At 41.8% G+C, this 16,162-nt stretch overlaps 1 protein-coding gene across 8 annotated transcripts in view; it reads right to left on the bottom strand.

Moving 5' to 3' along the window:
* Positions 1-16,162, bottom strand: part of LOC123314484 (polypyrimidine tract-binding protein 1) — a 270,957-nt gene that overhangs the window by 23,843 nt on the left and 230,952 nt on the right. For all 8 annotated transcript variants that reach the window (XM_044899796.1, XM_044899802.1, XM_044899797.1 and 5 more), the window contains one exon: positions 13,090-13,383. In XM_044899796.1, the coding sequence (XP_044755731.1) occupies positions 13,090-13,383 (294 nt within the window). The remainder of the gene's footprint in view (positions 1-13,089; positions 13,384-16,162) is intronic.

Genomic DNA, 16,162 nt, shown 5'->3' with positions numbered 1-16,162 from the left:
GATTTAGGATTTGGATTACTAGAACACCCCCCCTCATTCTCCAGATTCGGCTCTAGAGACGTTGCAGGTTCGGTGTAATAAATGTATCTAATCAAGAGGAGAATATGTCGAGTAATAAAATATTTTGACATTGAAATTTTGTTTGGTTCTATAGTAGGCCAAGAATTTTTCAATATATCCTCGTAGAAAATATGTTAAACTTAGTCCTGGATAAATGCCGGAGAGGAAACCGATTCGGTCGTCCGCTAGATGGCGCTGACACATCAAAACGGCGGTCCACACGTCCCTCTCGGCGAGACAACGCAATTTCTCCTCCAACAATCGACGGAATAAGAGTCGAATTCACGACGTATCGGCCCTAGACCGTTCAGGAATGGGCACAAAAGTACCTCCATCCGTTTCGGCCATTTTCAACGCTTTTCACGGACAAAGAACCCGCACCGAAATCCGTACAGGCTCGACAAAAAAAGCCGGCGCCGAATTACGTTCGTTAACGTCGAGGCCCTTCGATTGTTCCACGTCGTCGTGATCGAGATAGCCACGCATCTCGGACGAAAAGGGACGTCGGCGAAAAAGGGCCGGAGATTGCCTCGAAATGATGATGATGATGACGATAATTATTATGGCGGTAGGATCGAACTTGTCCGCCTCGCGAAATTGCGAATTAGCCGTAGGAACGAGGGCGCATTTAGATAATTGGCGTTCGCGTACGTTGCCGTCGCCATTGTTATCTAAACAAAAGAAATCCGCCGACGAAAATGTTATTGTTGGCGGGTTGGCATCAGACGTGGCGGTGGGTGAGTGTGGGGCTGCGCGGCGATATGGGCGCGTGTGGTAGATCGAAGCCATCGGCACAATGGTCTCTGTGTATACCGGGCCGACCGACTATACGCGATACGAAATCTACAGGCCTCTTTGACGGGGCTCCAACTGCCGGTTTTGCAGCCATTGTTCGATCGACGTCACGTGAATCCTATCTAGGACGCGGCTTGGTTGAGTCGTTATCGTGTCGGATGGCTGTGGGAAAAAGAATGACGCGAAACCGCCTGAGATAAGAATCGGGACCGAAACAGTACAAGCATAGAATGGAGCTCATCGTCCTAAAGTAGATGACATGAATCTGCGAACTCAACTCCTAATGAACCCTTTCCAAAACTAATTTCTATGAAAAAGTTCAAAAATTATTACTCATCAAACGCTCCCGAATGCTTTACTGGAAATAGTTTCAAAGTTGCGTATCAGTTTGCGAGCGGAACTGTTTATGACCTGTTTCTATACCGTTTCATGAAAATATTTCAGAAGTTACACATCCGTTCTCTAGAAAAAGTGCCAAAAATGCTTTTCAGTGTGCCTGCCGAACTGATTAAAAACCGTTCCTACACCGTTCCATGAAAAAATTTCAGAAATTAGGTATACATTAACTCATGTTATGAAAAAGTTTGAAAATCAGTACTTATCAAACGCTTCCGAACGCTTTTCTGGAAATAGTTTCGAAGTTCCGTATCAGTTTGCGACCCAAACTGTTTATGAACAGTTTCCATACCGTTTCATGACAATAGTTTAGAAGTTACACATCCTTTCTCTAGAAAAAGTGCCAAAAATGCTTTTCAATGTGTCTGCCGAACTGATTAAAAGCCGTTCATAAGCCGTTCCATGAAAAAATTTCAGAAATTAAGTATATATTAACTCACGCTTCGAACAGTTCGTGAACCGCTTTTTAACCGTTCTCCGCTAATTGATTCGATGTTGCATATCAGTTTACGAGCTGAACTGTTAACGAACCGTTTCAAAACCGTTTAGAAATTACAAACCAAATAGCGATTTCCTGATCTTTTCAAATTAAAAATGAAGAAAAGCGAAACATAAAAACTGAAAATATGTATATATTTCAATGACTTTTTAGCGTGCAGCACAAATTTCGATCAATAGAATTCCAAATATTACAGAGTCTAGTGGCTAAGTGTGTCTAGTGATAAGGATCCTTGATCTGGAGGTTGCACATCTTCCTCTTGAAGCGAAAAAGTGAAATTTTGATGGATTTCAAAGGTCCACCGCTTGAAATAATCAATCAAAAATCTTGTATGTACCACCAGAGCTATTTTTCACGCCCAAGACCCCTCGGTCCCAGCGTGTTACCACCAGGCTGCCGCGCGAGATTGATCGTCAGAAACTGCCAGAAAACAAAGAATGGTCCTTCGACCCGGATTCGGTACTACGAGACATTCTCGCCCGGTTCCCGGCCACCGACGCCGTTACCCTTTACCATTAATCGTCCCGCGGCAACCGGAACGGTTGATGGAGCGTCATCCTTCCGACCCGCAACGGCCTAATGCTCGGTTAGCGTTCTTTCTGCCACTCCGGGGGTAGGTGTGTGTGATGTGTGTGCGTAAGCGCGACCCCGAGACCGGCAATTAAACCCGACGTTTGCGGTCTTAACGAATGGATGAGTGGGTTCAGGGAACATCTCGAGATCTCGACCCCTAGCGAAGCAGCCGTTCGATTTTCGATGATCCGAACGCGACGCAAAATTGATCCTCGTTCGACGTATTCAATTACCGGAGTGGCGCGGAGGAATCCTCGGGAGATGTTCCGATATGTCGATGGAGATGTGTATCTCGGAAGGATCCTCGGGAGGATTCTCATTCGCGAATAATGGAAAGCGGATGGGATGACATCCTTCGTGTGGAGTTCGGGCACACTCGGGATGCTAAGAAGGACTATATATCCGAATATCGTGGGGTTTCACGCAATTTTGATCTTCGAATTTGAGTTTACTGGAAAGGAGTTCACTACCGAGTTGATCACCAGTCGATTGTCGATCGGGAATCGACTGATTGTTATTTGGTTGGATTTTCACTCGTGATCAAGTGAAAATAATACGTTATATTCCTGCATTGACGTTTACAAGTGTGCACAATCGTTCTAAGACATTTAACTGGTATTAAAATGGAGGTACTATATCAACTATAGACTGCTTTCATGTCATAAACATGTTCTGAAAAAACCGTCGCGTTGCTGCATCGACATTACGATTTAGAATCAAGCCTCTTCCGATATCATTTCTATACATAAGAAACAAGGGCTGAAACACTTCGAAAAAAATCACTTATTTTATACGGGGTACCCAGTAAACCTTGAGAAATATCGGAACCGGGTCATGACTGATCCGAGTATCAGAATTGCACTTCAGTAAGAATCTCAGCGTTGGTGCGACAACTAACATTTTGAAATTTCTCTGAAATCGATACCTCAACTTTGGTTTTGAGTCATTTTCCAGTTCGCAACTTTGACACTGTTGTCTGAAGAGACCATTTGGCTGTGGAAATGTATCGCAAGAAAAGTCTAAAATGGTTGGAAATCGATGGAATTTAAATCTGGCGTTTTATCTCTAATACTTCGAAAATTGTATTATTTTTGAAACACTTTTTTGCACATCTGGAAGAATCACTCATCATTCATCTTCAGCAGCAGAGATACTTCAATAATTCTGAATTTGTAGACATAACCTGAAAAATTGGAAGTGACATAGCAGTTTTTAGGAATGATCATTATCTCCAAAACGGTAAGTGTACTACTTAGGTGAAATTCCGATATCTTCAATGGTTATTACCTAGTTTATGACCAGTTATACCTTCTGCAACAAACTGGAACGCGTATTTTTTCACGAAACCTCGTACAAATCATAACGATACGCTGCCACAAAAATCCCCCTCGCCCATCACGATTCTATCGTGTTGGAGATTCATGATAGAGATAACTTTCCCATTGTTTTCTTCAATTTTGTATCATTAGGCGAACCGCCGCGGGCGACGCGTTGCGCCGCGTCCGCCCCTCGACCCGACGCCTCAACCCCTACCGCACAACCCCGTCCGTCCCCCGCCCCGTCCCGTCGATCGGGGTTCGAAAAATGCGATACAACGTGGATGGCCGCTGGCCCTCGACGAACTATGCAGTCGTTGCGTTATGGAAAAGCGCTAATGTTTTCGCGAAACGCGGATTTATCCCGGCCCGTTGAGGTTATTTTTACGGTTATTCGATTCCGGTTTATTATTTTTAATGGATAATCATCGGTATTCGGCGGTGATTGTGAAATGCGGTAGGGAATGTAGATCCATGCAATGCCCGGACGTTTGTACATATTCAGGGTGGGCAAAATTCGTTGTCTATTTTGGGGATCTCGAGAACTATAAGAGCCAGAAGAAAACAGAATCGGCCAGTGATCGGAATTACCGATTGTCGAATTACCTTTCTTATGCATCTATTTCTACTTCAGCAGTTTCTCAATTTTTGTTCATAACTCAAAATCTAGCAATGATAGGCTGGTTCTGTTTTCAGATTTGGATTACTCAGGAAAAACGAGCTCGAAAATGTGTCATCCATTTTTTTCTATATGCTATAGTTCTCGAGATACCCTTAGTAGACAACGACAACTCGGTTTCGAGGTTAGTATATTTCACTAGAGGTGATTCTAGAGGTCGAAGTATGAAGAAAAATTGATCCCCTGAGATATATTCCTCTCGAGAATGTTGTTTCCCAACGCTTTCAATCGAATGTATCTGTTTTCTTAGGAAACGTTCGGAGAATATCCATTTTTTCATTAACATTCAACCCATTTTATCAACTCACATTGTTTGATATCAGCAAATGGTTCGGCTTATCAGAAAACCCTTGCATACCTAATTCCACTTGTCATTTTTGAAGCTATGCATACTACAGGGATTTTAACTTCCCAGAGGTGCAACTATTGCCATATTTTCGATATTGATTTCTTTAAACTCATATACCGAAATACGTCATTGATTTTCCAAGTTCTATGATGAAAATCTCTATTTAACCAAATGAACTGATGAATTCAGGGGTGTATATACTTGCAGTTCTACTATATCCAGCAATGAAACTTTTTTGTATGTTACATTTGTATATGCATCTTCGTACACAATGAATATTTAAAAAAAAATTCTGTTTCCAGCCATTATTACAAATATATTCCCAAGTTTAGATGTTTCAATATACCAGCTACCATTCCATTAATTCCAGATGAAAAAAAAACAAAAATTGGCACGAGCTCAGTTTCGCACTAGTCTAAATGAAACACCATTAGTGCACGCTATCGGCTTCATAATGCCGCGTCGTTACGTACTCCGTAATTTAATATCTCGAATATAAACAGAATATGAAAACTGGAATGGATGCATTTCGTTGAACTCATCGCACGTTCGACATAGTAGATCTCCGTATTAGGTTTGTTATCCAAACCAACCTGTCGGGGGTTTGTTTATTAGGAACTTTTCCCCGCCAAATGGAGTGACTTCGGGATATCGGGTACTTGGTATCGCGAAACGTAGTGAAAAGGTAGAAAGAGAGATGCTAATTGGGCCAGGCGCATTCGCCATATTGCAACACGGATATGAGAAGTTTTTATTCGCGGAATGAGGTAATTTTTCGTACGAAACATCAAACCATTCATTACTATAGACTATAGACTAACAAAACTACTACTTTAATTGATATTGTACGAAGTGTTTCAAGCAGAATTCTTACGCACTCAAGATTCTTCTCAGTTGGGAAGAGGAAAATTCCAGATTTACTAGAGCGTGTCAGATTAATATAAGGGGACATACATTGGACCCTGTAGAGTACCTCTACCAAAAATTAGACCTGTATATAGGGGGAATTGTCTAGGACAGCCTGTCAGAATAGTAAAAAAAAAGGTTAATTTTACATACTCGAGCGTATCAGATTGAGATATATGTGGTTAATTACAATTTAAGCGTGTCGAAAATGTGTGGGAGGGCGCCAAAGTTGCAAAAAAAAAACGTCACGTGTACATTCTCGAGCGTGGTGGCGTTTTTTCTTATTTTGAAGTTAATGATTCAAGAATAACGGAAAAAATATAATCTGACAGTTTTAGCAAGCCAAAACAATAATCATTGGCCATAGAGGTCACAAGAATCAGTTCTTTTGAATTATCTCCTCTCCTGGGCTTCAAATCTTTTTCGCATTCATTATAAAAGTTGTAGAGCATAACATTTACTAAAAATTTTTTCTACGTTCAAACATTTTTGAGATATATGGCGATTAATACGAGGTGTTGTATTATGTATTATATGTATTATATTACATTATTATATTACAAATATTTTGACAGTAGATTCGTGAGGTCAAATTAAACAATTTTCTTTATATTCCAGAACCACCCGACTGAAATGTAAATAAATAAACCTAGATCCGGCATATCCGATCGATTCCACGAATGCAGTAATATAAATTCCCGGTACAGCTCGGATCCCCAAAAAAAAATCTCCGAAACAATCCACCCTTCCATACCCAACCCCCCACTCCGAAGAGCTCCGAACCCAATAAAACCAGTCAACTACTTCCGTCCGCATGTAAAATTCAATTTTCCACCCTTTCAACTCTTTTATAGGCGCCCACCCGTCGAAAGGAATAAAATAAACATAACGTATTTTATGTACTAGAACCGGGGGTACTAGGAACGAAATTGTCAGTAACACGGACGTTTTTTGCGCGACAGGTAAAGTTTAACTTTTATTCGGTCGTTAGATTGTGTGCTCCGAGCGGCGGCGGCGGCGACGCCGGGCGTCGGGACGTCATACGGAACGCGTTAGGTCGCAGTTGGGCGTCTAGACGGCGCACGTCGCGTTTGGTATATATCCGTTTGCTGCGTTGTTGGCGAGAAAGGAAATACGTGATTGACATACGGAAGGATGCTGCGACGCTAGAGGCTCGGGGAGATTGAATTGGAAAACGAATTGCGCGGGAAGCTTTTAATCTTATTCCGGTCGGGGGATATCGCTGTGTTAGGAGTCGGATTCTTTCTTCCCGGACGTATCAGCTCGTCTAGGACGAGTAGAGTATCATAGGGAAGGTCTGGCCAAAAGAGATCTCAGATCCTTGAACCTCGTTGCCGTTTATGGCTATACAAATTGGCGAATGCGTGCACAAATTCAGTAGCATATATTCACTTTGAGGATGGTTCTGCTTTCATGTAAAACTCTTACTCTTACTGAGGTTAGGCTAGGGCCTTTTAAAACAACGGTTAATAAGGTTATTTGACGCTAAAATTCACGCGGACTGCTAAAGCTCGAGCCTTTATTTTCATTTAAATCTTGAGGTGATTACGAAATGATAGTTGGGGAGCCGACGATACTGAATCGGGATTCACTAATAATAATAATTAGGTATTTATTGGTACCTTAAGATATTCACAATGTATAGGACAAGTCACATAGAATAATCAATTTTCGGGAACATATTCTACGATGACATTCATCGAAAATCCTGTAGTAAATGTTTCGCATTAATTCCCTCAAACATAAAATTCTCTAATGCCACCAGTTTTTGGGGTCTCCCAATAGAAGGAAATTCTTTGTCATCCTCTTCAATCACAATCTGTCTGATTGTGGAAATATTCAGCTGAAGTATAAGTCGTTTAGATTCAGACGAAACATTATATAAATTCTCTTACATTGAATATGTTCGCTACCCTCTGACGTATTGTGGATTTTAGCATATCCAGGTTTAACTATTTGAATTAGCGGACCTGAATTCTAAATATCACTTCCTAAAACCCTGTCTCATTTTTCAATCACTTCCGGCATTTTCGTAATAAAAATTTATATTAGTTGTGGCAACGGCGTTATGACATTAACGACATTTCATGAGTGCCAACCTTACTCCGTTCTAGTTACAAAAACTTGAGAAAATTATTTCATGGCCAACCGACTGCTAAAATAAATGTGAATGCAGTATAGGAACTCTGAATATGTGGTCCTTGGTTGAAGGAAAGATTGTTTAATGTTCACTCCTTTCAATGAAAAATAGTATTTCAACTCGCCTAAATTCGAAAATTGAAGAATCCAGGTTAGACGTTCGTCTTGCATCTACCGAATGTAGGTGCAACACGTGGCACGGCTAAGCGTGTCACCAAGCCGTCCATATTACCCCCGATTAAGTTGCATCGTACTCTGGGGGGCGCGTAATTATTAACTCTAAGACCGACTAAGCGGAATAAGCCAGCAGCCCCACTGGGATCGATACAGGGACGTCGGTTTCCCGCCTCACATCAGTCAGTATACCGATAATCCGATCAATCAGCCAATAATGCCCATATCTTTCATCACCTGAGTTATAGCCGACATAATGCAGACGGATATCTGAGTAGGCGGATATATGCACATGTACGCTAATATCTTGTTACTCGAGAGCATGGTTCGCCTAATAGAAATGTTACCATTAGACGCCAAATTGGGGACGCAGGTGGCGGTTGGGAGACGAAATTTTTCGGATAATGATCGGTGAATATTTCCCCGATCGTTTCGAAGAATTGGAGGCGTCGATCTATCCACGTTTTTTGATGATCATCGTGTTAAAGTGGGACAGCTGAAATATTACTTTGTTTGGAAAGCTTCAGGGTGAGTTTTTGACTTGTACAGATATTTTAATGGTAGATTTTTGAGGTCAAAAGAAACACTTTTTTCTTATACCTTTCTTTTCGAATCGGCTAGGTTTAAAAAATACAGGCTGTTGAAAAACCATAAAAATTCTCTCACAAACTCTCACAAGCGGTTTTATCGAATGAAATGAATTTCGGAATATAGATTTTCATTTATTTGATGAATCTTTTTCGAACACAAGATACCACCCACGTCTTTCAGTTCCCTCATTATGACCATTACGTACCATAAAATTACCAAAAATTCAAAGAAACCAACTTTTGAAACTAAGTTCGACGCTATATAATTCAAAAGTTTTGTAAAATAAATGTATTCTTCATATTTTCTCGTATAATGCGCTGTTTTCGAGTAATTTGATGTTCAAGAATTAAAAATTATCTGTGAAATTTGAAAAATTGGGTACTTTGGCTGAATGCAACCCTGTTTAAAAGATCCAAAGATGTGTAGTGTCACAGATCTAGCTAGTTATTCTGAAAGTAATTTTGTTTTAGAATGGTTATATCTTGTATATAAATAATAAAGTGTTACTTTTGGCCGCAAGAATCTACTGTTGAAATATTTCTACGAGTCTAAGACTCAACCTGTATATTTGAACATCGTTGACTAGGTCGACTAGTAAGATATTTGCTATATCGGAATTAACTCTAGTTACCTTGTGGATTCCGAAGATTAGATGGTAGAAAGAAAAAAAGGTTCTTTGATGTATGCAACATTTTATGTTAATTGGACGCAAAGGAAGCTACTTTTCAAAAGGCTGACGCACGTGACGCAAGGTCGCAGCGATCCTTTGAAGGTGCAGAATAAAAAATCGTTACTCGTTCACACTCGAGCGTGTCAGATTTTCATACAGGTGGTTAATGTCGTTGTTGCAGACGTGTTGACCCATTAATCCGACACTAATCGGACAATCTGACAGTTTGAAAATGGTAACAATGCATTTTTTAAATATCTCACTTCCTGTAAGTCGAATGGTTTCTGTATTCATCATGAAAGTTGCATTGTTTAGCCAAAGGTACATGCGAAAGGGCAAGGTCAACGTATAATCCCACTGTAATGTACATTCATCGCCATATATCGCATAAAATGGCTTCGGACGAAATTCGTAAAGAATTTCACGCTCTACAACTTTTACGATTAATGCGACTTGAACGATTTAGAGCCCAGGAAAAGGAATTATTCAAAATGACACAATTTTTGTGACCCCCATTGGATTTTTTTGGTTTCGACTTGATGAAACTGTCAGATTATATTCTTCCCGTTATTCTTGAATCATTAGCTTCAATTTCATTCCATTTCAACCGAAGCTAATCAGCGTAATCGGCATAAATCGGCTAGTTTTTTTCCTCAATGCCAGTTACGTCTAAGCTCGGTTTACATCCTTGGTGAAATGGACCCCAAGTGGCTGATATGGGATGAGTTTCGGTCTCTATAGAATGGTTTCGCTGCCAAATTGAGGGACTTCGGGATATCGGGTACTTGGTATCGCAAAACGCAGTGAAAAAGGGAGAAAGAGAGATGCAAATTGGTTCAGGCGCATTCGCCATTTCGCAACACGGATATGAAAAGTTTTTATTCACGGAACGAGGTAATTTTCCGTACAAAACATCAAACCATTCATTACTATAGACTGTAGACGAACAAAACCAATAGGATTAATATTGTACGAAGTGTTTCAAGCAGAATTCTCGAGCAGTTTAAGCACTCAAGTTTCTTCTCAGCTATTTCGTAATCACTTCAAGAATTGAATGAAAATAAAGGCTCGAGCTTTAGCAATCCGCGTGTTTTTCAGCGCCAGATAACCTCAGTAACAGTGGTTTTAAAAAGGCTCTAACCTAACCTCAGTAAGAGTGGGTTGATATTGGGCTTACCTCCCATAGTTTCCATCGATCGTCCAACCTGAATGAGCGAATTCAAAGACGCATTTTCCCTCGCTTGGTCGTATCTTCGACGTACGACGAAGGGGAAAAAAGTCTGACCGATGCGAGGTCAATATATAGCTCGCCTCGACCCGCCGGGACTTTTCCCGATAGCCACTCCACGTAGTAAATAGAAGTGTAATTCCGGAGATGGCATACGGACGAAAGTGAGGGGAAATAATACAAAAAAAAAGGGAGAACCGCGGCAGTAAAGGGAACACGTCGTGAGCCGAATTTTCAACAGTCGTCGACAATTTATGAAACGGTAAACGAAAACAGTATATCGATAAAGTTTGCCGTGAAACTTTTTAATGGACGAGGAACGGTCCCCGCGTTTTATATTTACGCCGTCGAGTGTCTTCGTTGATTTAACTTCGATTCTTGAGATTGCACGGGCGATTCGGTTCTTCGGCCGTTTTTTCCGCGGAGACTCCGGGACGGGTGGGGGTGGTAGGGTGGATATTTTAAATTTCCGCGGAGAAGAGACTTTCGAAAGTTGGGCGGAAGTACTTTGCGATTAAGCCGGAAAATTCGGTGTGGCGGATGGTTCATACTCGTTCGATTTTCCGTTATCGTTAGACGATAGAGAAGCGGCGGTACATTTTCATGCGCTTCTTTCCAAGTTGAATTGGAAAATTCAACGCGAATCGACGGATTTTGAACTTTGCGAACGCCAATGAATGCGATAAAGTACGCCGCTTGGCGGAAAACCGTGTTTCAATGCTGTAAATGCTACATCACTCAAGGAGTCCCCAGTCAGACAAATATATGGCAACATTGTTGATAGAAGGTCAAAATTTCATGGCATTCTGTCCGTAAGTTTGGAGGATACAGTAGTTTTAGTGACCACAGTCAAGACAATGGATAAAAAGGAATTTCGTCTGTGGACCAAACACTGTTTTTCGATAGAAAAAGATACTGTCAAAGACGAACGGTGGCTTGGTTAGTGTTATGGAGACTCTGCACCAAGTGAATCAAATATTATCGACTGTTAGACTGAATTTGAACGAAGCCCTATATGCACCGATGATGTAGATCGCCCAAAATTGGCATTTTGTCCAGAAAACTTAAAAAATTTCCACAAAATAGTTTTGAAAGACCGAAAAATGAAACTGCACTAGATAACTGACACTTCAAAGACATGAAAAAGTGAGGCCTTAACAATTTCACACAAAAATTGAGATCGAAAAGTGAATAGACAATTGGAATGAATCTTGAAGGGGAGTATGATAACGAATAAAGCAGAATTTTCAATAAAAATCGATTTTCTTAGTTAGACCAGATACAAAATGGAAAGTTACATACGTTTGAGAAGAAAATTAAAACCCCTTATGACCACAGTCGAATCAATTTCTCTTCCCTTCTTCCCCCAACTACCTAGAACCCGAGTTACCCAATAACTCCCGCATCGAACGAATTATTAAACGGCAAGATCTCCAGGAACCACTACCGCTTAATCCAATTGCCAGGAATCGACCAATTTTATTTTTCAATGACGCGTATATTTTAGAGCAAAGCGCGTCCACGTCAGGTCCGAACTTTTGAATCATTTAGCGTTCCGGCTGGCACGTGGGCTTTTACGGAGCCCCTCGTGTGTGTCCATCAAGATAGGGGCGAGGGGAAAAAAGGAGAGCACCCCATCGAACCGATGGCAATTTGGAAATTGCATGCGGTCATCCGCTGATGAGTGGCGGTTTTCTTCCGATGCGGCTGGCGTATTGATCTGAATCGGACCAAAATGGAAATCGTCAGGATAATGCAGCACTTTCTAGCGAGTTCCAGTATCTGGAGTTGCTTCTAGGAGGTTACCTCCACCATCTTGCAAGTTTCTCGTAAGAAGAATTCTTTGCTTTTGCCAGAAATGACGGGACATTTTGTCACCAGGTGATCATTTTCTGCTAGACTCATTGTTATTAGGTGCTTTTTGAAGGGAAAATGCTTTGTGAGGAATGAATTAAGGAGGTGTAGCATGATCTTACTGAGATCCACACAAGCTTATCTAGGGTTATTCCCAGATAGGTAACTTCGGATTTCAATTAAACGATTCCTCTTTTAAGAGAGATGGTTTTTATAGCTGTAAGCTTCCTTTTTGGCCTAAATGGATGGTCTTGGTTGGTTTAATGTTAAGCCCCGCTGATGAGCAACATTGCTTAATAATTCTGAAGCCCTTTTGCATCAAATCGCATGAGGTGCTTTCAAATTTTTCCCTTACAGATATTACATACTATGCATTTCGAAGTAAACAAACATATTCTCTTAACTAACCAACTAACTGACATCTTTGAGCCGTATACCAAACCTGTAGCAGTAAAAGAATTGGAAATGTTGCCTATTACACACAAGGAAAAATATATCGCGTATGAAAAAACGAAAAACGGACGAAACTGCATGTCTGCAGTGAATATGCTCTGTTGCTCGGAAAACGGCACCATTTTTCTTTCAAGTTTAATATTCATCGTCATCTGGAGAGGATTCTTTCGCCTCTGTAGCGAGCGAGCTCTCTGATATCAAAGGAATGAATGATCTTTCTCCCCGCTCTTCCGTACGAAGACACGATTTGAAAAATTGAAACATCACATGTTCGCATTTCTCCCACGGACATCTCAGGTCTCTCAGCTAAATGCGAAACGATGGCAGTGGGATTTCTCCTTTATCGCGATTATTTCATGCGAAAAAATGGAGAATTCGAGACTTACCGCGTTGGAATGCGTCTGATCCGTCTTGAGTTCCTTGTGGTTGGAGTACTGGACGTAAACCGCCCTACCCCTCAGCTGCGCCATGCAGCTGGAGAAGTAGTTGACCATCGAGGTGGCCGATAGCTCGTCGCCCATCTCGAGGAAGGCCTGGTTCTTGCCCTTCAGCACCAGCACGTTGGTGACCCTTCCGAAAGGTATGCCCAGGTGGATGATCTCGGCCTCCGTCACGTCGTTGGGTATGTTCCTTATGTGTATGACCCGAGACGGTTTGCCTACGTTCTGTTCGAGTTTGGCCTGGAAGAGAAGGGAAAAGGTTAGACACATCGTTAATGGACTATTGACCTGCTGGTTAACAATATAAATAACTACATATATAGGAACCTGGGAGTACTTGGGTCTGCATAGTATAAGGACTGGAAGCTGCAGAACTGGAGCACGTTTTTCAATGATTCGGATGAATAAACAATACTTGATAACCTATCGCTTATGTCAGAGATATTTTGGACTGGTCGACTGACTCTTGCATGCTTGGACAGTGGGTATCCCCGAATACTCCTAGGTTTGCTAAGTGGTTTCACTTCACTGCGACCTCAAGGTCTATTGTGCCCCACCAGAGCTGTTCCCACTGCGCCATCTACAGTTCTTCAGCTCCAGTCTGACAAGTCTTCGAGGAGACTAAGTCCTCATTCCTCCTATAATATTCTTGTCCAAGACATTCCTTTCGTAGGCTTGCAATGGCAGGACATTCTGTAGCCAGAATAGGACTTTACTCCTCTTTTCCACAGAATCTACACTCGTCAGCTTCTGATAAGCCTACTCTCATCATATGTTTGTGACAACGGCTTGTGATCTTACTCAGATCCAAATACATCTCGGATCTTGCAATTTTGAAATTCCAGAGGAAGTTTTTGGAATGATCCATTCCTGGAAGATTCCTCAAGAGTGTTTCATTTTTGGTTTCTCTCTTCTTCAGAAACTCCTTCTCCATAATTCCTCTACCACAGAAAGGCTCTGGGCCAGACTAAAGAAACCTTGTTGTTCTTGCCTATTTCATTGAGTTTCCTAGGAGTTCAATGCCAGTAGGAGTATTCAGTATCGTGGTGAATATTTTTTCTCAGAAATAGTAAGTGGACATAAATAAGCACAAGAGTGATGACTTCATTTCATCCCTTTGAGTACTTTCCAATTAATAATTATTCGTTTGCCTCTTTTGCTTTGGGGATCATTGCCAGCTTGAAGTTATGGCCGGGCAAAAAAGATCTACCAAAAAACGCGTTTATTAAAAGCCCCAGAGGAGGCTTCTATCCCTTTCCATCAGACCGATGAAACAAATTTCGAATATTCATAATATACTGGAAAGATCCGGAAGATAATTACTCAGATTTATCCCTGTTCCAATTTCTCCGAATTTCAGGTTTCTTTGGAATGATTCCAGTGCGAAATTATGGGTTATGGATGAGGCAGCAACGTTGCCAACGGACTCTGCCGATGATAAATCTTAATTAGGAGGAGAAATCAATCCTTCAAGGGTTCCTCGCTCGACGATGCCCGTAATTAGATGAGAAATGTAGCTGTATCATTTCAGATACGAATTGATTGATGGAGTTACATAAGGAAATTCGCGTTCTGGCTTCTCTAATGAGACGCGCTGTAGCGTGAGATATCGGGTTGGATGTTTTGAAACGTTCGATAGTTTCGTGTTCGAAACATAAACATCAGCGACAAACTGGCATTCGCGAGCAAACTGTGCGGGCATTTTTGTTTGGCAAGTTGGTCTTTGATGGACTCCTCAAATTGAAGGGTAGGTGGTGCTTCCACGGATGCAGAATGATTTGGCATGTCATTGGCTCATTTCTCAAGGCAAGTTATAGATGTTTCGGCGAAAATGTATCGAAAATATGATTCAACTGAGACTGAAGACGAGAGTTCGTATCCTATTCACAAGACTACGTAGACGAGACCTTATGAAAGTCTCGTATCTTTGGTTTTCCTAATACACAACAGAGATGACATTCCAATTACAAGTGGGTGTCCTTAATCCGCTGTTATTCCTCATATTAATTCGTACACGTCATAAACGAACGGCGTGCAGTTAATCTTTGGATCCAATATCGAGTAATTTAATTTCGTCACCCCAACAACCCCCCTCCCTCGAATTTCCACGAGAAAAGCGACTTCAGATCTCCCCGTATCGGTACAAAGCGCCGAAATTGAACGTGGCAGATCCCGCGCCGCATCGGCTTCGCGAAATCCGCGCGGCACGTTTTTCGCGCGACGGGCGGCCGACGCGCCCGCTCGAAATTTTAATCAAGGCGCCCGCGGCGCGATCCGCCCTCTCATAATAATAACGTAATCCCCGTGGGAGTCGACAAAAGACGATCGGGAGATGCTGGAACGACGAGGAACAATGGGCGGCGGCGTTTCACTCATCCTAATGGTCCGTCGCGATCTGCTCCTTCTTCTTCTTCTTCTTCCGGGAACCCCTTATGCTCGGACAATGAGACGGCGTTTTTTTTTCGTATTTAATGAGGACGAGAGCGCCGTAGGCGTGAGGTTGCGTTCATTTCGCCAAAGACCATTATATGGTCTAGGTTGCCTTGCGGCCTCCACACTCCTCTCCAGAGGGACATTTACTCTTCTCAGATATCGAAAGGATCAAGCTCTGTTGGAGCCCTTTCCAAGTTTCCGGGCTCATGGTGGTGGTCAGGTCCAGGCTGTTCCTCTACTTCCTGTTTCTTCCTTCTGTCCTTGGATTACGTTAGGTTCTTGGTCTCCCACAGGAACTTAAGTACCGTTCTTGCCGTTCTTACCACTTGCTGCATGACTCAATAGACATTTTCATCAAATTCGAGTTTCTTCGGCGTTATTATTATTATTTGCTGATTTAATGACAGCATTCAGCTCAAATTGACAACTGAATGGAGGATAGAAAATGCGAAAGGTAGGCGCAAAGAGTCCCTACCAGGGCCGGATTAAGATCAGTTGGCGCCCGGGGCACAAGATATTTTTTTGCCCCCCCACCCCCATATTACAATAACGATCATTCAATAAAAAAGGAACCTCTAGAGATATT

The sequence above is a fragment of the Coccinella septempunctata genome, chromosome 5, assembly GCF_907165205.1.
Source record: "Coccinella septempunctata chromosome 5, icCocSept1.1, whole genome shotgun sequence".
Taxonomy (NCBI): Eukaryota; Metazoa; Arthropoda; class Insecta; order Coleoptera; family Coccinellidae; genus Coccinella; species Coccinella septempunctata.
This window is presented reverse-complemented; position numbering and strand designations above follow the sequence as displayed.